This window comes from Hibiscus syriacus, unplaced genomic scaffold (assembly GCF_006381635.1).
Source record: "Hibiscus syriacus cultivar Baekdansim isolate YM2019G1 unplaced genomic scaffold, ASM638163v2 tig00117056_pilon, whole genome shotgun sequence".
In the NCBI taxonomy this organism is placed as follows: Eukaryota; Viridiplantae; Streptophyta; class Magnoliopsida; order Malvales; family Malvaceae; genus Hibiscus; species Hibiscus syriacus.
In genome coordinates this window covers 3,786,359-3,809,432 of record NW_024063539.1, presented here as the reverse complement: position 1 = coordinate 3,809,432, position 23,074 = coordinate 3,786,359, and the positions used below count along the sequence as shown (strand labels likewise).

The 23,074-nt window shown below is 35.9% G+C and overlaps 3 protein-coding genes across 4 annotated transcripts; all 3 read right to left on the bottom strand.

The window, feature by feature from the left end:
- Positions 1-6,910: 6,910 nt before the first annotated feature.
- On the bottom strand, positions 6,911-9,175 carry LOC120197775. 2 transcript variants are annotated; one of them, XM_039199176.1, is made up of 3 exons: positions 8,943-9,175; positions 7,239-7,616; positions 6,911-7,136 (listed from the first exon to the last, which is right to left on the bottom strand). In XM_039199176.1, exons 1-2 carry the CDS (start codon positions 9,087-9,089, stop codon positions 7,251-7,253), a joined length of 513 nt encoding a protein of 170 aa, XP_039055107.1. In that variant the 5' UTR covers positions 9,090-9,175; the 3' UTR covers positions 6,911-7,136; positions 7,239-7,250. The 2 variants fall into 2 exon arrangements, with proteins under 2 accessions (XP_039055107.1, XP_039055106.1); XM_039199175.1 differs by having other exon boundaries at positions 6,911-7,616.
- Positions 9,176-10,900: 1,725 nt separating this feature from the next.
- On the bottom strand, positions 10,901-13,342 carry LOC120197830 (probable inactive receptor kinase At5g67200). The gene is made up of 2 exons (XM_039199229.1): positions 11,797-13,342; positions 10,901-11,567 (listed from the first exon to the last, which is right to left on the bottom strand). The coding sequence occupies exons 1-2, from the start codon at positions 13,178-13,180 to the stop codon at positions 10,996-10,998; spliced, it is 1,956 nt and encodes a 651-aa protein (XP_039055160.1). The 5' UTR covers positions 13,181-13,342; the 3' UTR covers positions 10,901-10,995.
- A 4,866-nt stretch (positions 13,343-18,208) lies between these two features.
- On the bottom strand, positions 18,209-19,623 carry LOC120198023 (uncharacterized protein At4g06744-like). The gene has a single exon (XM_039199418.1). It carries the CDS (start codon positions 19,598-19,600, stop codon positions 18,287-18,289), a length of 1,314 nt encoding a protein of 437 aa, XP_039055349.1. The 5' UTR covers positions 19,601-19,623; the 3' UTR covers positions 18,209-18,286.
- Between the last annotated feature and the right edge of the window lie 3,451 nt (positions 19,624-23,074).

The window sequence follows — 23,074 nt, the reverse complement described above, 5'->3', positions numbered from 1 at the left end:
AAATTTGACATTTAATCTTGAAGGGAGAAAGATGAGAAAAAATTGAAGCAAAAAGAACATTTCTCTAGCAAGAAGGTACAGTATATATGTCTAAATTAAAGATAATCAATTAAACCTCTAAACTAATGCAAACCTAAAAAGAGAGGCCAGCTATACATACTATGGCCCGTACTCGGACAGGAAGAACTGGTTCACCATAACATGACCGAAGTACACATAAATGCAGCCCAAATTTCAAAACGACAGAGCACTAAAAGTGGAATGTTATTTAACAGATGCAGCTCCAGAGTAAATTAAATGCTGAAAACATTAGTTTATTCACCCCATGTTAAACTAGTTGTGTATTGATTTTTACTGTTGCTGCCTGCCTAAACAAGGAACAAAGAAGCAATATTTAAGTTCGATCCACAAGTCTCAGATGCCAGGTATTTACCACCAATACTTGTGCCATCAATGCAGTCTTCAGAAGCCTACAATGAGAAGTGGTGGGAACAACATTTAATTAACAGTAGGAACTGAAGTTGATGAAATACAGTAGGCTATTAAAGCTAATAATACATTTGAAAAGGATAATTCACAATTGTTAGTCAAAAGGAAGAGATATACAAATTACTAGTATCCATTAATCCAAGTAGTTGATAGTTTCGAACGGTAAGAATAATGAAAGAACAAGAGGTCATGAAAGAAGAAGATCCTAAATCCTCATTGTATTAGAATGAATAATAACATACCACATTGCAGTAAAGTGGCATCCCCCCCCGGGCTCATCCATGTTTTAATCTGTCTCACGGAAAAAGAAAAGAAAATTTTCTTGATTCCTTTCCATTAGAAAACTAAGATGCTTCACCCTTTATTTGTTCTTAGGCTGGCTCATTATTTGGGGTTCTAAACCAAATGTCAAGATATCTGTTAATGTGATTCGGACGTAAGTGTCGGGCACTGTATGTATCCAAGTAGGATATTTCCATGTGCCCGGAGAATTACAGGAGGATTATATCTGTTGTGAAATTCGGGTTAATTTCCACCAATAACAGATTCACCTTGAAAACTATTATCTAGGTGACTAGTGTGAAAACGATTGTACTAAAAATCACCCCAAGGTAGATTCCCAGGAAAGAGGAGGGGTCACAATGGTCCCTCTTAAAACCCACTTTCCTTAGACAGAACTACCAAGACAAGTAATTTTAATAGGACAATAATTGACAACAACTATACCCGACAATAGCTATTAAATAGACATAAAAGAGAACACCAAAATATTTCACTAATAGAGGAAATATTACAAAGAGAGAAAGAATACAAATAGCCTTTAAAATAGAAGAAGGCTTATATTTGTGGGATGATTAACTAAGGAGGAGGAGGGCTTTATTTATAACAAAAGAATTTCCCCTCCTCTTTATACACAACCAATGTGGGACTTTTGCCAAAAACCAACAAATCTCCACCTTGGCAAATTCCACACACATCTCTAAAAAAACAATCTTTTAATTTGTAACAATATTGACCAAATCTAAACAATGTTTAAACTTGACCGCAGTTACCACTTTTGTCAACATATCAGCAGGATTCTCAGTGGTCCGAATCTTCTGGATTATGACTCCACCTTCTTCTAGAATCTCTCGTACAAAGTGATATCGAACATCGATGTGCTTCGTCCTTGCATGGTAAACCTGGTTCTTTGCTAAATGAATAGCACTCTGACTGTCACAGTGCACTTTGATGTGCTTTTGTTCCATTCCCAATTCACCAAGCAACCCTTGAAGCCAAATTGCCTCCTTCACAGCCTCTGTAACTGCCATATACTCTGCTTCTGTAGTAGACAAAGCCACTGTTGACTGTAAGGTGGACTTCCAACTGACTGGTGCCTTTGCAAATGTAAACACATAACCAGTAGTTGATTGACGCTTGTCCAAATCACCTGCATAGTCTGAATCACAATACCCAACTACACACTGACCATCTTGTTTGTCCTGTTGAAAGACCAAACCAACATCTACGGTGTTCAGAATATACCGCAGAATCCATTTCACAGCTTGCCAATGCTCCTTTCCAGGATCATGCATATACCTGCTCACAACCCCAATTGCCTGTGAAATATCGGGTCTCGTACACACCATTGCATACATCAAGCTACCAACAGCACTTGCATACGGAACCTTTGACATGTATTCCCGTTCTGCATCATCCATAGGTGACATGGATGCACCGAGCTTAAAATGAGGAGCAAGAGGTGTACTAACTGGTTTTGACATCTCATTTATGCCAAAACGTTTTAGTACCTTCCTCAGATATTCTTTCTGAGACAAACAAAGCTTCCCCAATTTCTTATCCCTTGATATCTCCATGCCTAGAATCTTCTTCGCTTCACCAAGATCCTTCATCTCAAACTCCCTGTTCAATTGAGTCTTTAGTTTCGCAATTTCTGTCTGACTCCTGGAAGCTATCAGCATATCATCAACATAAAGAAGAAGATATATATAGGATCCGTCTTCTAGCTCGCGTAAATACACACAATGATCATATTTGCTTCTTGTGTACTTCTGCCCTATCATAAACTTGTCAAATCGCTTGTACCACTGCCTTGGAGATTGCTTCAATCCGTACATCGATTTTTCTAATTTGCACACCATCTCTTCTTTTTCAGCAACTTTGAATCCATCTGGCTGTGTCATGTAGATTTCTTCATCCAAGTCTCCATGTAAAAATGCAGTTTTTACATCCATCTGAACTAGTTCCAAATCCAACTGCGTTACCAAAGCCAACAAAATTCTGATGGAGGAATGTTTTACAACTGGAGAAAATACTTCATTATAATCAACTCCCTCCGTTTGAGCGTAGCCTTTAGCCACCAATCTTGCTTTGTAGCGGATGTTATTCTTGTCAAGAAATCCATCTTTCTTTACATATACCCACTTGCACCCAATTGCCTTCTTTCCCTTCGGAAGACTAGCTAGTTTCCACGTCTGATTCTTTTGAAGGGATTGCATTTCTTCATTCATGGCAATCCTCCACTTTTTATGTTCTGAACTTTGAACTGCTTCATTAAAAGTGGCAGGAACGTCATCAATTGTAATTGGTGATGCAAAAGAGACCATATCAGCATAACGAGCAGGTTGTCTAATGGTCCTCTTTCCCTTTCTGAGTGCAATTGATTCATGTTGCTGTGGAGGTTCTTGGGTCTGAACCTCTTCTTCATCTGACTCTTCTTCTACCATAGGAGAGTCAACATCATTTTCTTTACTGGTTGGGACAAATTTGCTTCCTTCAAACTCCAACTTTTTGGGAGTTCCATCTGTCTGCTCCAATTTTTCTGAAGTCACATTTCTCAACATGGTAGATTCATCAAAGGTAACATCTCTGCTGAAGATTATTTTCTTTGTTTCTGGACACCAAAGACGATAGCCTTTCACACCATAGGTGATCCCCATAAAAATCGCCTTCTTTGCTCTTGGATCCAGCTTTGACTCCTTAACATGGTAGTATGCAGTGGAACCAAACACATGTAAGGAATCATAATCTATAGCAGGTACTCCAAACCATTTCTCTAATGGTGTTTTACCACCAATAGCAGTCGATGGTAAGCGGTTGACAAGGTGACAAGCATAGACCAAAGCCTCAGCCCAAAATTCTTTGCCTAACCCAGCATTAGACAACATACACTGAACCTTCTCCACTAATGTCCGGTTCATACGCTCTGCCACTCCATTCTGTTGTGGTGTACCTCTGACAGTGAAGTGCCTAACAATACCTTCCTCTTCACAGACTTTCAGAAATGGATCATTTTTGTACTCTCCACCATTGTCTGTACGGAGACGTTTGATTTTTCTGCCTGTTTGAGTCTCCATCATCTTTTTCCATTTAAGGAAAAATCCTAGCACCTCATCCTTTGTCTTCATTGGATACACCCAAACTCTCCGGGAAAAATCATCAACAAAGGTGACATAATAGTGTGTTCCTCCCAATGAAGTTGTCTTGGAAGGCCCCCATACATCTGAATGAACATAATCCAAAATACCTTTAGTATCATGGATTGTTGTTCCAAATTTCACCCTCGTCTTCTTCCCTTTGATGCAATGCTCACAAAAAGCTAATTTGCAAGCCCGAGCACCCTTCAATAATCCTTGATCTATCAGTAATTTCAAGGATTTTTCACCAACATGCCCCAAGCGCATATGCCATAACCTGGTTGCTTCTGACTCCTGTTCATCAGTAGAAGCTGCCACTGCTGCTGTCCCAATAATTGTACTACCCAGAAAGTAATACACATTGTTTCTTTTTCGGATTCCCTTCATTATCACCAGTGCACCAGAGATAATCCTCATAATCCCATCTTTTGCCCTCACTTCTAAACCTTTTGACTCTAAGGTTCCCACAGAGATGAGATTTCTCATTAAATCTGGTACATAATAGACACCTGTTAAGGTTCTGATTGATCCATCCTGATTCCTCAAGCGAATTGAACCAATCCCAAGTGTGTCAAGAGGGGAATTATTTGCTGTGTAGACAATTCCACCTTTTAGTTCTTTAAAATCAAAGAACCATTCTCTATTAGGGGTCATATGGTGGCTACAAGCTGAATCTAACAGCCATGAACTGGAACAGCTGGTTGATGGCGTAGCAGCGAATGCGAAATCTGAATCTCCATCATCATACTCGACCACATTTGATTCTGAGACAGCCTTCCCCCTTTCAGGTTTGCCTTTATTCTTTAGCCTGGGACATTCTTTCTTCCAGTGCCCTTTTTCTCGACAAAAGGCACATTCATCTTTGCTCAATCTGGACTTTGACTTCGATCTCCCTCTGCTTCCTTTATTCTGACTCTTGGAACGACCTCTAACAACAAGAGCTTCTGCTTCGACACTTGTGTTTTCTTGTTTGTCTTTCTTTCTCAATTCATAACTATACAAGGCAGCAGTTACTTCACTGAGAGACACATCAACCTTCCCATGAAGTAGAGTAGTTTCAAGATACTCAAACTCATCAGGAAGTGATCCCATCAACATCATAGCCAAATCTTCGTCTTCAAAAGTCACGTCCATATTCATCAGATCAGTCACCAGCTGATTAAAGCTAGTAATGTGATCATTCATAGTGGTACATGGTACATAGTTGAAGCGGAACAGTCTCTTTTTCATGTAGAGTTTATTCTGACCGCTTTTCTTCAAAAATTTCTCCTCCAGTGCCTTCCACAATTTACTTGCAGAAGTTTCCTTAGAAAATGCATACTTCTGCTCTCTAGAAAGACACGATCGAATAGTACCACATGCCATTCTATTGATCCTCTTCCATTCTTTCTCCTCAACATCATCTGGTTTCTCTCCTTCAATAGCAATGTCTAGACCCTGCTGAAATAGGGCATCTAGAACCTCGCTTTGCCACATGCCGAAATGACCGGTGCCATCAAAAATCTCCACTGCAAATCTAACATTTGTCACAGCATTTCTTGCCAAAATTGAAGATGAAGAAGCGTCTGCCATTTCTGCTACAAATTCTATTTAATAGCTGCCAATGCAGAATGTCAATTATCCCAAGGAAATTTTTCTGATGTGGAAGATCAGCCTAAGCCGCAACCACAGAGCATACTAAAATAAACCAAGAGCGCTGATACCAATTGTTGTGAAATTCGGGTTAATTTCCACCAATAACAGATTCACCTTGAAAACTATTATCTAGGTGACTAGTGTGAAAACGATTGTACTAAAAATCACCCCAAGGTAGATTCCCAGGAAAGAGGAGGGGTCACAATGGTCCCTCTTAAAACCCACTTTCCTTAGACAGAACTACCAAGACAAGTAATTTTAATAGGACAATAATTGACAACAACTATACCCGACAATAGCTATTAAATAGACATAAAAGAGAACACCAAAATATTTCACTAATAGAGGAAATATTACAAAGAGAGAAAGAATACAAATAGCCTTTAAAATAGAAGAAGGCTTATATTTGTGGGATGATTAACTAAGGAGGAGGAGGGCTTTATTTATAACAAAAGAATTTCCCCTCCTCCTTATACACAACCAATGTGGGACTTTTGCCAAAAACCAACAATATCCACGGTGTGACAAACACCAGCAGAAAACAAAATTTCATACCCGTATAGAGCAGGCAACTTGTTCCAAGCCTCGTACATTGTTGGATGGACAAATGGAGAATACGAAGGAAAATACACAAGTTGGATTCGAAGACTAACATGGCGATTTATGCTTCAAAATAACCAAAAGAGATGCCAATATCAAGGCATCGAGTGAGGAGTCGCTTGGCCTCGTCTTGTCTTTCCTCAGGGAGATTAGGGTCGACACCAGCCCCACCATGAACAGCGATAGCCCAGCCTCACATTCCTCCCTTTCCAACTCTCGCCTTGCGCTTAACTTAAGCACTCCTCGTTTGTTATAAAGAACATTTAAGGGTGGGTTTGAGGAGTTTAAAGAAGTGTGGAGAGGGAGAGTGGAGATTGAAGAGAGACACCGGTCAAAATTATTCTCTCTTAATAAGCTTTTCGTCACCCACCCATAGTATCAATTGTTAACGTCGAATAATTAGTTTGTTATAAATTAATAACATTAATGATCAAATCATTAGTTTTTAAAATATTAGTAAAAAAAGAGAAACTCAATCCAAAAAATAATCAAATCCATCTACTTCCATATCGATAAAACTGACAACATTGTTAATGAAAATCATCAAAGTTGTTAATATTTAATTAACTGAAGTTGGGAGTATTTGATTTATAATACAATTAATTTAAGTTCAAAATGTCTTAGATCCATAAAACAGTGTAAAACTATGGTAAAAGGAATTAGAGTGAACAAACAATTAATTTGATTGTTCCTTTTTTTTAGTAAAGGCACTTGTTTGACACCAATGAACCCTGTATATTCTCAAACTAAATTGAAGGGGGAGGGGAGGGGGGGGGGAATAAAATTTCTCAAACTTTGATACAATGAGACTTACGATACACTGATTTGATTACATCATTGCTAACTCAAACACCTTGTATTATTCTGTAATAAACGCTTCATTACTGGAGTCTGGATGAGACCAGTTTCAAACTCTTAGCAAGGAAAAAGTTTGCTTCGCTTTTGATTTATGCACTTTGGCTTTGCCACTGATCGTCAAAGGTTCGCCTACATTTGCTAACATATCAATAGCAGGCAGAGAGTGATAGGAGAAAGTATGAGCCTCATGGTCATGCATTCAAATAGTTTATAAAGCGAGCAAATTTACATTCCGTGTACCTGGAAAAAAAATCACATATTGGCACACCAGTATGCGTAGTGCTCGTCTTTGCGATGATTACTAACAAGACCCCCGCACTGTAAACAGATAAAGCTGCTTCCATCGGAGAATGCATCCAAGACGATTTGCATTTTGCCAGCTTCAGCAAGTATAGAATTCCCATGTGCATCTGATGCAACCGATGGACCGTTAAGATTGCATGGAAGTGATTCAGCTTTTGAAGGCTGAGCTTCAGCTATTGCACACTCGGCAAACAAAGAAGCCAGCCGATCAACTGTGGTGTTTTCTCGCGTTCTAGTTAAGTACACTTCACGAGCACGGTACAATGACTGAAATACGGCTTCATCACCACCAGTGGTTCTCAATGCCATCACAACCTGTTCAATCACCAATAAGCACAGGTTAAAAAGGGAAACAAGGTCCAGTATACATATCTAACTTAAAGTGAATTTCAACATTCTTTGGCCTCAAACTATACATACTTTGGCCTGTACTCAAAGAGGAAGGACCGATTCACCATAATATGACCGAAGTACACATAAATGCATGCCAAATTTTGAAACGAAGTAGCACTAAAAGTAAAGTGTTATTCAATCAGATGTGGCTTTAGAAAAGATTAAATGCCGAAAAACATTAGTTTACTCAACCCAAGTTAAACTAGTAGTCTGTGTATTGATTTGTACTATTGCTGCCTGCCTAAAAACAGCAATGAGCAAAGATGCCATGTATTTATCACCAATACTTGTACCATTTAGGCAGTCTTCAGAAGCCTACAGTGAGAAGTGGTGGCAACAATATTTAATTAACAATATGAATTCAAGTAGATGAAATACAGTAGGCCATTAAAGCTAATACATTTGAAACGGATAATTCACAATTGTTAGTCAAAAGAAAGAGAGACAAAAAATTACTAGCATCCATGAATCCAAGTAGTAATGACCCATTGAAATAGAATGAATAGCGCATGCAAAATTGCAGTGAAGTGGCACTCCCCCCATTCATCTTTTCATCTGTTCCATTGGAAAACTAAGATGCTTCACCTTTTACTTCTTCTTAGTCTGGTTTATCATTTGGGGTTCTAAACCAAATGTCCAGATATAGGTTACCTCGATTGAGATGCAAGTGCCGAACACAAATATGTATCCAATATCAATATTTTCAAGTATTTGGTGGGTTATTGGAGGATTATATCGGATATATGTCGGACGTTGATACTTAAAGAAAAGCAGGATGGAGCGAGAGGGTTGGCAGGGACCATCACCTCTGAAAGTCAAATTCTCATAATTTAGGTATTTTTTTTCTCATATAATTTAAGTATTTTTTTGTATTTTTCATTGATAATTTGTTTTCGTGCATAAACTTTTATAAATTCGTCACCCTAACCTAAAATCCTGCGTAGGTCTCTCAAGAAACGTGATGGAGGCTAGGAGCTTCATAGGTCAAAATAGGCAAAGATAATAAAGCAGTTGTTTCAACATCAAAATTCCATTTTTAAAAGAAAACATGCTGTTCTGGGAAACATTCCTTAGACCCTCACCCTTACTACAGTAATCACCTTTACTCTCTTTCATACATGTATCTATAGTTGTTTTGTGGAGCAAATTACTAACGAAACTAGCTTAACAGTAATAACCCAAAACGCTAATTAAAAAGAAATCTCATTAACATTCTACAAGAAACCTTAAAAGTTTGATGTTTATTACCGCTTGAAGAGCCTGGGAAGGCTTGCCTCGATCGATAAGGCTGCGAGCCATTGTGAGCAGTTCTTTTCCGACATGGTCTTGTCTTTGTTGCTGTGGCGCGGCGGCGGTAGCCTCCGACTCCATCATATCGGCGTCTATAAGGTCCATGGGAGTTCAGCTGGGAGATTCGGCTTTATTTTTTCTCTATTTTTATTGATCGAATAGAGGATTCTAGCAAATTCAGGAGGTGACCCGTACTAAATTTATTGTCTTTCTTCCCCCAACTGTGATTTCTCACCATTTTGATTTTCAGTAACTTTTGGGCTCAGTCGTAGGCCTGATTTGAGCCATCTAAGTTTTAGAATTTCACAGCAAAAGCCCATGTAATATGAAGAAACGATTCATGAATCATTTTCAACAGAAATTTATTGAACCCCAAAGCACATAACTAAAATTTAAATGATTTGCACAAATCAGAGGACATAAGTGGTTAAAGATTTTTTTTTTTGGTCTCAAGTTTCAACACTGCATATGAGAGATATGAGTATTTATTATCAAATATTTGAGTATTTAAACATATATTACATTGTATTCATTACTTATCTATAATTTTTTTTAAATAATTTAAACTCAAAAAGATGTATTTTAAAAAATACAACTCACAAACACAAATGACTTGTCACAAATATAACATTTCACCCTTATTGTCATGTCGCATGCACTTGAATAGAACTATCTCAGACAAATCAACATTTTCCTCAATACTTTGTGCCTCAGTTTACTCCTTCATAAAGCTTTGTCATACTTGACAAGAATCATTTCCTCGCTTTATTAGTTAATCTCACATCAACCTGTCTAAATAGACAAGCATCGTATTAATCCAATAGCCATAATATAATCTCAAAGTCACAAGTATTCGTGGAAGGAAGACCCCGCATACCATAACAAATGCTAGGTTGCAACCACACTCCTCAACCAAGGACACAATATGAGACCTACATGTCCTAAATCGTTCCCAGGTATTTCTCCTAAGGAGACATCGTATCAACCATTAGGTTCTGATGCCCGCATATCTAGACTACACCTAGGACAAAAATTATGATCTTAGGTAAAGTGGTGTAAAACCATTAGAATTTGAATGGACATACTTAATCAGTATTAAAGAATTTTTCTAATTTCCAAAGTATCAAATTAATCATCAAAATTCTAATTTCAACTTGGTATAAGTTTGATATCTAGCATGAATTTTCCATCACAATCCACTATCATTTCTTTTGGAATAATCAACATCCAAAAGCTTTTCCTTTTACTGTCTTTTCAATTTGGTCCTTACACTTCTAATTTTACTCATAAATTCTAATTTAATTCAATAAATTTAATAAAATTAAACACACTTATACATTATTAAAAATAAATATTTTAATCCTTAAAATGATTTTTTTTCATGACCATTGTCCTCGAAAAGAATCCAATTTAGAAAACCGAGGATGTCACAATTATCATTTTCAACTTGAATATTTCCTCAGATAGGAGATACAAATTCAGCTTGTAGATTGTTAAACTCTTTGGTTAGATGATGAGTTGTCCTGAATCTAGTTATGGTGTGATTACAGGAGCTTGGGAACTTATTCGATCTTGCAAGTGTTACTGGACCTGCAACATTTAGAGATATTAGTGGTGCATTAATCTGAGGAAGAACTTGAGAAGAAAAAAATTTATAACAGGTTAAGGGTGCACTCAAAGGGACATGAACTAGGGGAAGCCGATTTCCATCCCAATAACATAACACTACCATTTGAAAATTTTGACAACCAAGACTAGGCATAGACCATTAACATGAGCTGCAACGGTTATGATCTATTAATAGGTACAGAAGAAGCCTGGGTATATATATGGATGGACACAAAGTATTCTTAGGGGCCAAGAATACGAAACAACATAAATAATGTCGGAAAATAAAGCTAACAGCCATCGCATTTGTGATATCGTGAATAATAAAATTTAATTTATTTTTCTACACATCATATTACTCAAAACGAACGTTCTACCATCAAACAACAACATCATGAGATAATTAAGACATCCCAGAATGTGGGTCCAATCCACCATCCTCCATTAATATGGCTTCTTTAATCTCCTGTAACATCTTCAGGACTTGCCACATTGTGGGCCTTTGTTCACTACAACTCAAACAAGCAACGGCCACTTCAAGAAGCATCCCTACTCGCTCTTCGTCCCCTCCATCGTCTTCCCTACTAGATCTAAGCCAATGCACCATCTCATTCGGTGCCAAAACCGGGTGCTTCGACGGAGATTTCCCCGTCAGAAGCTCTAACAACAAAACACCAAATGCATAAACGTCTGATTTTGGTGTTGCTTGATGAGTCAGCCCACGCATTTCCGGTGACTTACACGTCATTGAATCGGGATTTCCGTCGGTAACGATTGAGGGAGCGGCTAGAGCTGCGAGGCAGTAGTCGGTCAAACAGGCCTCAAAGTCGGGGCCAAGGAGGACGTTAGAGGACTTGAGATTGCCATGGACCAGCCTCCATGCTTGGTGGATGTAGGCGAGACCTTGTGCAACGTCCTCTGCTATTTTCAAGCACGAAGTCCAGTGGAGTGGCTTTGCCCTCGTTGATTTTGATCCTGCACATGCAAACCACATTAAAAAATGTGCTTTATTATTAAACTATATCAACGCTAATTAAACTATTCATAGATATCATAATCATATCGACAGTTCCCCATGAAATCTAGTAGTCATCAGCAGCTGCTAGATTCTTCAAACTGACAGGGTATTATTATTATATGTATGCTAATGTGGAACCCGAGTTAACACCGAGTTAAACGAAAGCTTGACTCAATCAGTGATTACCGTGAATGAGCGAAAAAAGACTGCCATTGGGTTGATAATCATAGATCAAAAGCCTTTCTTCTCCGGCCTGAAAATAAGCTCTGAGAGGAACCAAATTGGGATGCCTTAAACCACCAACTGATTCCATGTGTTGCTCAAATGCTTCCTTTGTTGTGGCTGCTAATTTCCCAGAATCAAGCCGCTTGACCGTCACGATCAGACGGTTGTCGAGCACTGCTTTGTAAGTCGAGCCCATGGTTCCTCTCCCGAGCAACTCGGCTGACGCTCTCATCAGCTGGTCCAGCGTATACAACTGCGCCTCACCCGCACAGAATGCCAAGTTCCCGCTCTTGGCAACGTGCATTCCTTGTACTCTCTTGACTTTCTCTTCCAACTCATTCTCTTGCTCCATTTGAATCGCAGCCGCAGCTTGTACCGTAGCCACAGCGTCATCGGGATCAGTCACCGCCGTTAATTGTTTTTCATCTCTCTGTTTCCTCACGGTCATGACAAAGCAGAGAAGTGAACAGACGAGAACAAAGACGCCAGTAGAAAACCCTATTATAACCGCGGTTCTCTTGTGCTTCTTCGAACTCGGTTGAGCCAACTCCACACCATGAACTTTTGCACTTTGACCAAGAGTCACCGTAGGCGGCGGCGGCACAACAGCAGCCGTGGGACCAAAAAAGTGGGGCCTTGTATGACATTCTTTATGAATAATCTCTCCACAAAGACCGGGATTCCCCGAAAAAGAAGAGAAACCAAACCGTAATAATGCTTTAGTCACTGGAATAGCACCAGTAAGATTGTTCCCTGAAATGTTAAACGTTTGAAGGGAAGACTGGTTCAATGGAGGAATGGTTCCGTTAAACCAGTTCCAGTCCAGTCGCAGGTAGTACAACCGGTCTAGAGAAGCTAACGAGCTGGGTATGTAACCAGTGAGATTGTTGTGAGACAAATCAATGGTTCTAATTCGATGAAAGGATAGAATCGAAGGAGGAAAATAACCTGTAAAGAAGTTGTGATCAAGGAAGAGTGCTTTAAGGTTTATAAGAGCCGAAAGATCAGGGATTGGACCAGTGAGCGAGTTGTTTTGAAGACTCAAGACTCGGAGCTGGTCAAGGTGGGACAATGTATTAGGAGCAAAAACACCACCCAAGTCGAGATCTTCAATAATGAGACGCACCACTTCTTGTTCATAACAAGTGACTCCTTCCCACTCACAAAAGTGAAAGCTTGTGTTTCGAGAGAACCCAAGTTGGTTTCTCAAATCGGCTTTAGATTGAAAACCCATAAGAGCTTTAGCCTCAGGGGAAGCCAAATGCTTAGCAGCTTCGGGGTAAGTAAGTAGAAAACATAATAATAGTAAGAAAATAGCGAACCTTTGTTGTCTCCTCTTCAGCATTGCTTGGAGAACTTAACAAATCTCAGGATGTCTTGTCCAAAAGCATTAGGGCTTGTTAAAGAGTGCGTCTGATTTCACCTAAGAGGCAAAGGAGATGGCGATAGGAGAAAGGGAGTGGGAGACAAAAGCATGTAATAGCTACGAGGGGGAGCAGCTTTCGGACTGCAAGCTCAGAATCACGTGAAGGCAAGGCAAACAACACTGGATAATGGGCTGATAAAGGAGAGGCTAGAGCCACAGTATTTTGGGGGTCCTAGTAATCTATTTATGTACGATTAATTTAAACCACTCGTCTTTTTTGTCGGCACTTGACATTGACCGAAGCCCCCATGTTCCCATATCCCTTTAAATAACAAAATAAAAATCTGATTAAGGCTAGTTTTATCTGATTTAGAAGCATCTTTCGGTAAAATGAGCTAAAAGCTCTACTTAATTGTGAGAACAAGCTATGTGATAGTTCGATGATGAAAAATATTCTGATAATTCGATGATATTATTATTATTGAATCATTAATTATAAGATTAGTTTTATGTACAATTGAAAATCATAAGATCTATAATATTCAAGTACGAATTTTTAAAGAGTTTGATCTTATAAGGAGAATAGATGTTATATATTAAGATTATATGCTCTGATGATAATGTTGAATGCTATTATATTTATGTCGTGTTGATATTTGACTATAAGACGATAATCAAACATATGTAGACTCTAATATACCATCAAATTATATATATATATATAATAAACTCTATATAAATGCTTTATTTTGTATATGTATATTTGAGTAGTGGAAAGGTCATGTAATGTCATGATATGGTCCTTGAATGCTATGCTTATGTTTGCTAAATGATTATTTTATCTAAAATTGTTATGCTACGATTCGTTTAGTTTCGACTATTTTATTGAGTTTTTTAAATATCACCCGATTTGTTTAAACGTCTTTATTTGAGTTTGATTGTGTAAAGTGTTCTAATTTGCATTATAGGGTTCATAAGTGTATTCCCAACTTCTATCAATATAAATTCTTTTGTTTTCGAATTCGTAGGATGATGGTATATAAGTATTGCCATGGGGTTAAGTTGAATAAACTGTGTATTAAAGAAAGAAAAAAAGGCTGGTAAAGATGTATGGAGTGTTGGTTGAATGTAGCGTGGGGGTTGCGTGAAATGTGGGTACTCATGGGACATGGTCACGTTCTTAATGAAGCCTTGATCTTAATGTCATTGCCTCTTATGGAAAGAAAGGTACCTTTTTTATGACCAAACATAGGGTACCTTATCCAAATTACTACTCCTAAATGTAATGCTATCAAAATGTGTGCACGCAAAGCTATCGGTTCAAAGCAGTTTGACTGACCCCAATTACCCTACAAAAAAAAAAGGGCCCAAGCTCAGGTTTCTGGGTAAATTACCCAAATGGTAGGCTTAAATCAGGAATGACCATAGCATGAAACGGAATAGATGTTATTCAATTTATCATTGATTTTATTATTAACACATTAAGTTTTATTATTCATTTTACTTCATTATGAATATTTATTTTGAATACGAATCAAAGTGACTTCTTCAGTTAAAAAAATGGTTATTATCCATAAAGATTTTACGTTCGAACACATCAACTATAAGTGTATTTAAGTATTTATTGTCAAATGGTTGTGAATATTCATAATAAATACTACATTTAATCATTCTAGATTAATAAAAAAAAAGCTATTATCACTTTTATGAAAATTAGATATATCTGTAAAAAAATATGATACAAAATTTTATTTGATTCAATATTAAAAATATGTATTATGATCTATTTGACTTGACACCTTTAATTTCACTCTTCATTACTATGTATGTATAATTTTTGAAATCCCCTATTGATTCCATGTATGTTAGATACATTTGTTACAAATTGTGACATAAGTTTTATTTAATTTGAATTAAAAAAATTATGAAGTGGTCCGTTTGACGAAGAAATAAACTTGGGAGAAATAGGATATTAACGGTGGACTATGATCTTTGACTGGTGGGGCACGAAGGCAAAACCTCATACCGTACAAGTCTTTTTAGGGATTTATGTTTTTGTGTGTGTCATAAATTTGTGTATTCTTCTAAATATTCTCAATTATTTGACAATGAACATTTAGTCACTCTTATAGTTGCTAATCCTTGAATCATGACTTTTAGAAATAACAACGATTCTTTTAATAACTAAAGTAAATTAGTTCGTGCTAAATTTGTGTATTCTTACTTTATGACTTTATTTGTTTGCTCGCTATTATTTTATCGATTTTATAACATCTATCCTCACTTCATTCCACCTCGTCTAAACTTAAATTATATATATATATATATATATATATATTAAATAGAAACCATTTGTTTTATTAGAAAGTGAAACTATTCAAAATTATAATAATAATTTACAACTATCATTGTAAATTAAATACATAATTTAGACATTTTCTTATAACATTGAAACTAGTCACTTTAGATTATATAAGGATCAAACATTGAAAAGGTTGAAAATTCAACAAAAAGACTCGAAAAAAATTGATACATATAAATTTAACTGCATCGGCAAACAAATTACAAAAGGAGATTAAGCTTTTAAAAGACCACTGAAAATCGCAAATGATTAAGTGATTGATGTAATTTTTTGAGGCTTTAAATTCAAGTACTATATATATAAGGACATTAACGTTTAATGTTAAATGATTGAAAATAATTAAATAGATATATATTATATTTATTTCAGACTAATAAAAAAATATCCATCCTCAACCTTGCTTTTTAAAAGCAAAGAAAACGAGGTCTCGACCCCAAATATGATGGGTCCATGAGATATCAATCAAATGGGCCTGCAAAAGTAAGTTGTAAAAATTTTAGCTTTGGGGAGTCCATAGTCCAAAGACTATGGTGGCCATTGGCTTCAAAGTTTAACTTTGCTAAAATAAGTAGTAACTATGGACTCCCAAAGCTATTAAACTTACGCATATAAATCAGGTATAAACATAAAGATATGATATTAACATTTTATGTGATTTAAGCATCAAGTTTACCAAACTAATTATTCATGAGTGAAAGCTTACTTCAACTATCTACTTTTGCATAACTTTCATAAAAGCACATTATATTAATTGTACCATTTCCTCAATATTCATTTTATTTACTTGGGCTGTATGTCAACATACGGGTGTCAAATGATTGTACAAACAATCAATAAATTTTAAATGTGCTCAGATAGTATGAGATCTTTGGACAGTTCCTCACTATATATGACAACAATCGAATAATAACATCGAATTCAAAATGTTCATTGATCATTACTTATGACTGCAAATACGGTGTAAACGAGCCGAGTCGAGCTCGAGTATTACTGAGCTCGACTCAACTCGAAAACTCTGAAATGGAGTTTGACTCGAAAACTCGCAAGCTTAAAATTTTCAAGCTCGACTCGAACTCGAAATCCTGAACTGAAGCTCGTGAGCAGCTCAAAAAGGCTCGAAATGAAAAAAAATCTTAAACTTAACTCGATTGAAGTCTCAAGCTCAAACTCAAACCTTAAATACATGAAAATCTTATTCTTTGTGTGTGTGCGTTTTTTTAAATCAATACATAAATGTTAATATTATTAATAATTTATTTAAAAAATAAATCTTAATATTTTATATTTTCGAGCTGCCACGAGCTTTTCGAGTCAAATATCAAGAAGCTCGATTAGGCTCGTTAAGAACTCGAGTCGAGTCCATTTGATCCGAGTATTTAGCGAGCATTGATCGAGTCGATCTCGAATAACTTACAATTTATCTCGTCTCATTTACAACCCTAACTGGAAATCATATCAATGTCATTCATGACCGTAAATAAAATCGATGCCCGAATTATTAAACTTGTTAATCATCATCACAAAATTATTAAAGTGCAAAGCTCAAACATAAAATAACATTAGCCACCATTAAGGTTATTTCAGAGCTTCATACACGTTTTAATTATATATGCTCTGATAAGTTTTGTAAACTTTTTTATCCAAATTGTATAAATTATGCCTTTTGATTTAATAAAAGTTTGAAATTTCATTCTTTTGAAAAAAGTAAATGTTTTGAAAAGTCAATGTGACGTCTCAGGTCGGATACGAGTTGGAGGTGTTATACACAAATTTTCTTTTATCAATAAATTTTAGGGGAAAATGTAATTTGATCACATTTTAAAGAAGACCCTAATGAAGATAATGTAATTTGTTTGAACAAAGTGGATGCAAAGTGGGCAATGATCTGGATAAATGTCACCCATAACGTATGATAAAATAAATATAAGCCAATGAAACAACGATCGAGACTGGAGATGTAAGCCTGCTGCTACTCCACTCCAGCTTCCAAAGAATGATTATTAACTATACTCATGAAAACCAAAGAAAACTCCCCACTCAAGTGTCAGCACTCAGCAGTTCCCCATTATAAACTCTACCAAAAAATAACATTGAAAAATCAATGGCGGCGACCAATGACAAAGGACCTTCATCTTCATCAAACATTTTTTTAATCATGTTTTAGCCTCTAATGGACTCATCTTTTTGAGCTGGACCACATCGTTCGAGTTAGGAACTTGTAATGTCGTGGGTTAGTTGACACTTGCCAAAACTTGGTTACGTAGTTGAGCCGGTTTGCGAACCGAAAAAGTGAGTTTACAGTGGCAAGCGACTGAGTCGGCAGTGATGCCATGATTCCTATGCTTTAATGGACAAATTCTGGACCATAACTCTTATCAAAAAAGCACTTTTTTTTATCAATGTTATTTGGTGTTTTCTTTTTTAAGATTCATAATATGCATTAATTTGGATGGATTATGTAATACTAATATACTTGGAATTACTTTACGTTGGTTTATATTTTGTAACGAATTACTGTTTCAAATAATTTCATTGATAATTTTTTCTTCATTTGAAAGTGAAAAACGAACAACTTGTCAAACGGAAATGATAGTAGAGTTTTGCAGGTCTTTTCATAATCGACCAACAATCGATGTTATGTTTTCATTACATAGGAAGTGAAAGAATAGCTTATAGAAAAAGGGTAACTTCAAAAAACGAAAAACAGAACCCCATTAAGAAGGTTAAGGTGAAGGAGCCATTTCAGGGATTAAAGAAGTGTAAGGAAAATGGTGACAAGGGATGTAATTGTAAGACCACATACGAGGACAGAATCTCGGATGAGAAAAGAAATTCGCACAATCCTCAACCGATCTCTGAAACGGAAGATCCGGAATGCAGTTGTTTCTAACATCCAACACTCCTCTCTCTATCAAAATCCGACACAGTGGACCGACATATATGAAATAGTTGTCGGACAACGATAAATTCACCAGTTTCCCGAGCTCGCAGACCACCTCGGGGACTGCTCCGTACAGAAGATTACCAGCGAAGTTCAGCTGTTCCAGATTCTCCATACAAGCTAACGAGAAAGGTAAATGACCGGTCAACTGGTTGTTTCCGGCATCGAAAACGACGGCTTCCTTAAGCAAACCGATCTCGTAGGGTATACAACCTGTGAGCTGGTCGTTTAAGAGAAGAACCTCGGCTAATGAAGAGAAAGCTTTGAAAATGGTTCTGGGAAGTGGACCATTGAACTTGTTGTTGGCCAAAGTGAGATAAAAGATATGGGTGTAGCCAATATTATCAGGCAGCTGGATCATGAGATCGTTGTTGTTAAGGAAAAGAGCGTCGAGATTCTGCGTAAAGATTTGAGAAGGAACCGCCCCCGTAAAGAAGTTGAAACGAATGTCCAAGAACGTTAAACCGGGCATGTTCAGAACAGCCGCCGGAAACGGCCCTGAAAAGCGGTTGTTGCTTATATCGAGCTCGTACAGATAACGAAGCTTGGCTATGTTTGAAGAAAGAGAGCCGCTAAAATTATTGGAGTTTGCATGGAAGAGTGCGATATCCGCTAGCTGGTCGAGGAAACCGTCGAGCGAAGCGGCTGAGAGTTGAAATCCATTGAAATCGATGGAAGCAACAGCAATGGCGGACTTATTATCCGGCGGATTATCACAGTAGAATCCTTTGTAACTGCAAATATCTGAACCAACCCATGTTTGGGTGATTCCCAGAGGATCCGAGGTGATCACAGACTTGAACTTTTGTATCACTGGATATATTAAAGCCAGCCTCTGATCAGCAAACTTCAATACCTCGTTGGCTAAATGAGTTCCCGGCAACTGACAACTGAGTTTCAATGGAAGATTACAGGCCTTGCTCGATTTTCCATCTTTGCTGCCATTGCCGATACCAATTGTAAGTTCCAGAGCTTCTCTAGTGGGATCTCGAGCATTAGTGCTGGAAATGAGACAGAGTAAGAGGATGAAAGAAGCGATGCTCATTGTTCGCATGTTACTTGTTTTGTAATGGAAATCTAACCATGTATAGAACATAAGTAGAGATTGCAGAGCATTAAGAATCATTTGGAACTATTCTAAAAGACTACTATTTATTTTTCTACTCTTCTTTTCTCCACTTAAAGTGCATTTCTTGATACCAACCACAAAGTGGGGGGTAAAGCAATAAATTATTTTGCTGTTCCTATAGAAGAAAATTTGTTCAGAAGCATTTTATTTACTGTCTTTGACCTTGTTTATTTGGATTTTCCCAGTAAACATGACCCAGTTTCCTCTGAAAATGAAGTCTAATCAAATCATTAATCTCGAGTAACAAAATTGGATTCCAGGCCAGTTGAAAGTGATGGAAGTATCTTATCCTTGGTCATGGTTTTAACAATTAAGTAATCAATTTGCTTTAGCCAAGAAGTGGATTCCAATGGAAATCTTTGTTTTGACAGCTGCCATAATATTGGCTCCCAGCTAGCATCATCATTCGGTAGTTTTTTTTAACAGTATGCTTGCATATCTGAACGCAGATTGATTAACAACATTTTCAAAATGAGATTCAATCTTATATTGAATTAATTAAGAAAATACACGTACTAGAATCTCGATACGATGACATGCAACTTATAAAAGATTTATCATAATGACAACAATTCAATTTAGTATCAAGTTTTCTGATAAAATTTCAGTCAAATTCAAGTAGTTAAACTCGCCCCAGCATCAACCAATCATAACAAGGTAAGTAGAAGGCAAACAATTGAGATTGCAAGCAATTTAACAAGGTGGACCCATCCATGGATTGATCTTTGGATGCTAACGATCGATCCTAGGATCAATCTAACATAGCAATGTGCAATTTCTAGCATGGGTCGATTCATGGCTCCTCTGTATCAAAAATGCGTGCACTCTCTTTTTAAATCTTTTTAAGTTTATTAGATAAAATCGGATGTTTTGAAAATTTAAGGCATATTTTTAATGAGTAAAGGTGGATATTTGATTCATAAAATTATGATCTTATATCTTACTCCACGAGACATTTACAAAAGTATATCATATGCTCAAAATGATTAAGTGATAAAGAAAAATAGATACTCAAAGTAAACTACTTATTAATTATGTTGAGGAAAATAAAAAAGTTTATATTTCACATGAGTGGAATACCAAGTATGGAAGATGTTTATATACACAAACCAATTTGGGGTGTACGTGCATAACACGAGCGACACGAAATGTTCGGGTCGATTAGAGGGCTTGCGAATATTTTAGCCCAATACAGAAATAATTTTCGTTCTTAAAAAATAAGATTGTATCTTTTAAAATTCTTTAATGGCTCTTTAAGTCAAGCATTATTTTCACAAGACGAGAACACGTGCATTAATGAAATCTTAATTTTCAAATATTTACTGCTATATTATTTAAACTTTTCAATAATTCTATAGGGTGGATATCCTATTTAAACCGTGTAAAGCTACAAGTAAGGGTGTGCAAAATAGTTCGATCCGTCGATCCAATCCGAAAAATTGTATATCTTATATGTTTTTTAATTTTTGAATAGTTCATATTAGATATCCAAAAATATAATCGAATAATCGAATTAGATACGGATCAATTAAAATTTAATTTTGGATTATTTGAAAAAAATCGATTAAAATGTGGTCCTTTAAAAAAATTTACACAGGCCCAAATAGCCGGCCCTCCCCTAGCCTAAATATCCATCGCCCCAGCCTTAAATAATTGACTCACCAGTCAAAATTCAGTCCAAATTACGCCAAAAAAAGAACGATTCCATAATCACTTGTTGGTATATTTGTTTCGCATGGTTTATTGTGAGGCTGGCAATTATTGCTCGCAGCACTCTCTCTCTTATATCATACTTGTTAGTTAAATATTAATTAAATTATTGAAAATTTCATTCTAAGCATATTTATTAGTTAAACGCTGCCAATTGAAAATATTGAAGCAGTGTGATTTTTTATTTCTTGTTCTTCTTTTTAAATTTTAGACTATTTATTTTTTAAGCCTTTGAATAATATATTAAAAATTTGTTTTGGAGGAGTTTAACTATGTTTTTTTTATAAATATATAGTAGAGGTAAAGAAGTTGTTGTATAAAGACACAAAATATTAAATTTAAATTTATTTATTTTTTGTTAAATTAAAGTTCATATTCAAATCTAGATATTTGAATATCCAATCCAAAATTTAGATATCCGAAAATTCGGATATCCGATTTTTCATATCATATAGGAATCACAATTTTAATGATTCGAATTTTTGAATATCTTAAATTTATGATCGGATAATAACTGTCTGATAATGCACACCCGTAGCTACAAGGTTAGGACATACCAAATATTTTCTCTATTTTAAAACATTTTCAGTGATAGAAAAGTGCGATCTTATAATTCAATGATCATTGCAGTCATGCTACTGCTTTGCTCATATAAGCAACCAAATTTGTCTTAAAAAATTGTGCAAATAGGCTTCAACGTCTCTGCCCAACCGATTCAATAACTACATACAAGTAAACATTTTATTTTTTTAATTTTATTTCTCTATTTATTCTACCTTGTTCGATTCAATAATAATATCCGATTATTATTGTTGTTGTTTTCATTTTTTTTAGATTAACATTTTATATAACAAAATTATCATCTGTCTGTCTCAAAATAATTTTAAAACATTTATATGTATTTAGGTAACCATCTTAACAACAATTTACATATAATTTACTTCACTTCAACCATCAATTATTTAAGCTAACTTAACCTAATAATATTTTTGTTGGGAATAAATCAGACCAATTCAAATTATCTATTTATATTAAAAAATAAATTAGGAGACAAAATAATAAAAGAAGAACAAAAATATTACATGGAAAGACCCCTACATGGATAAAAAGAGAAATCGCTATGTAGAATTCTTATAACAAAAGATTATTCTCACAAATTCGAATCTCCAAGTACAATCGAAAAAAATACTTAACTAAAATTATCACCACTATAATACAAGAAAAATGGAGAATGAATTTAAAAGTTAAATTGAAATCTTAATATTTGATTTGGCATATTTTAAAATCGCGTGGTAGAATTGAAATAAAATTTACATAAAATTTAATAATTTAATATATATTACGATAAACCATCAAGGATAAAAAGCTAGATATAGAAGTACACTTGATCCATTAATAAATAGAAAATCTTGAACTTGTGTTGAAATATTGAATATTTTGAGAAGATAACATTGGAAGAGTTATGTAGAGAAGGTTGAATTAGTAGGTCAACATATAATTTTATTTTTATTTTGAGAAAATTTCATAACCTTTAGATGGATGCATACATGCATAAATACATAGATATTGCATGTGCATCTACAAAGCAATTACAATGCATGTTTTGGGGAATTTGCAGTACCATCTTGTACAGTTTTTACTTCACTCATTGCATCTTTCAAAAGTTGAATGATTGCTGGTTTAATCTTAGGGTCCATTTGGCCTCCTCCCCCTGGGAAAAGCTTCTCCTTC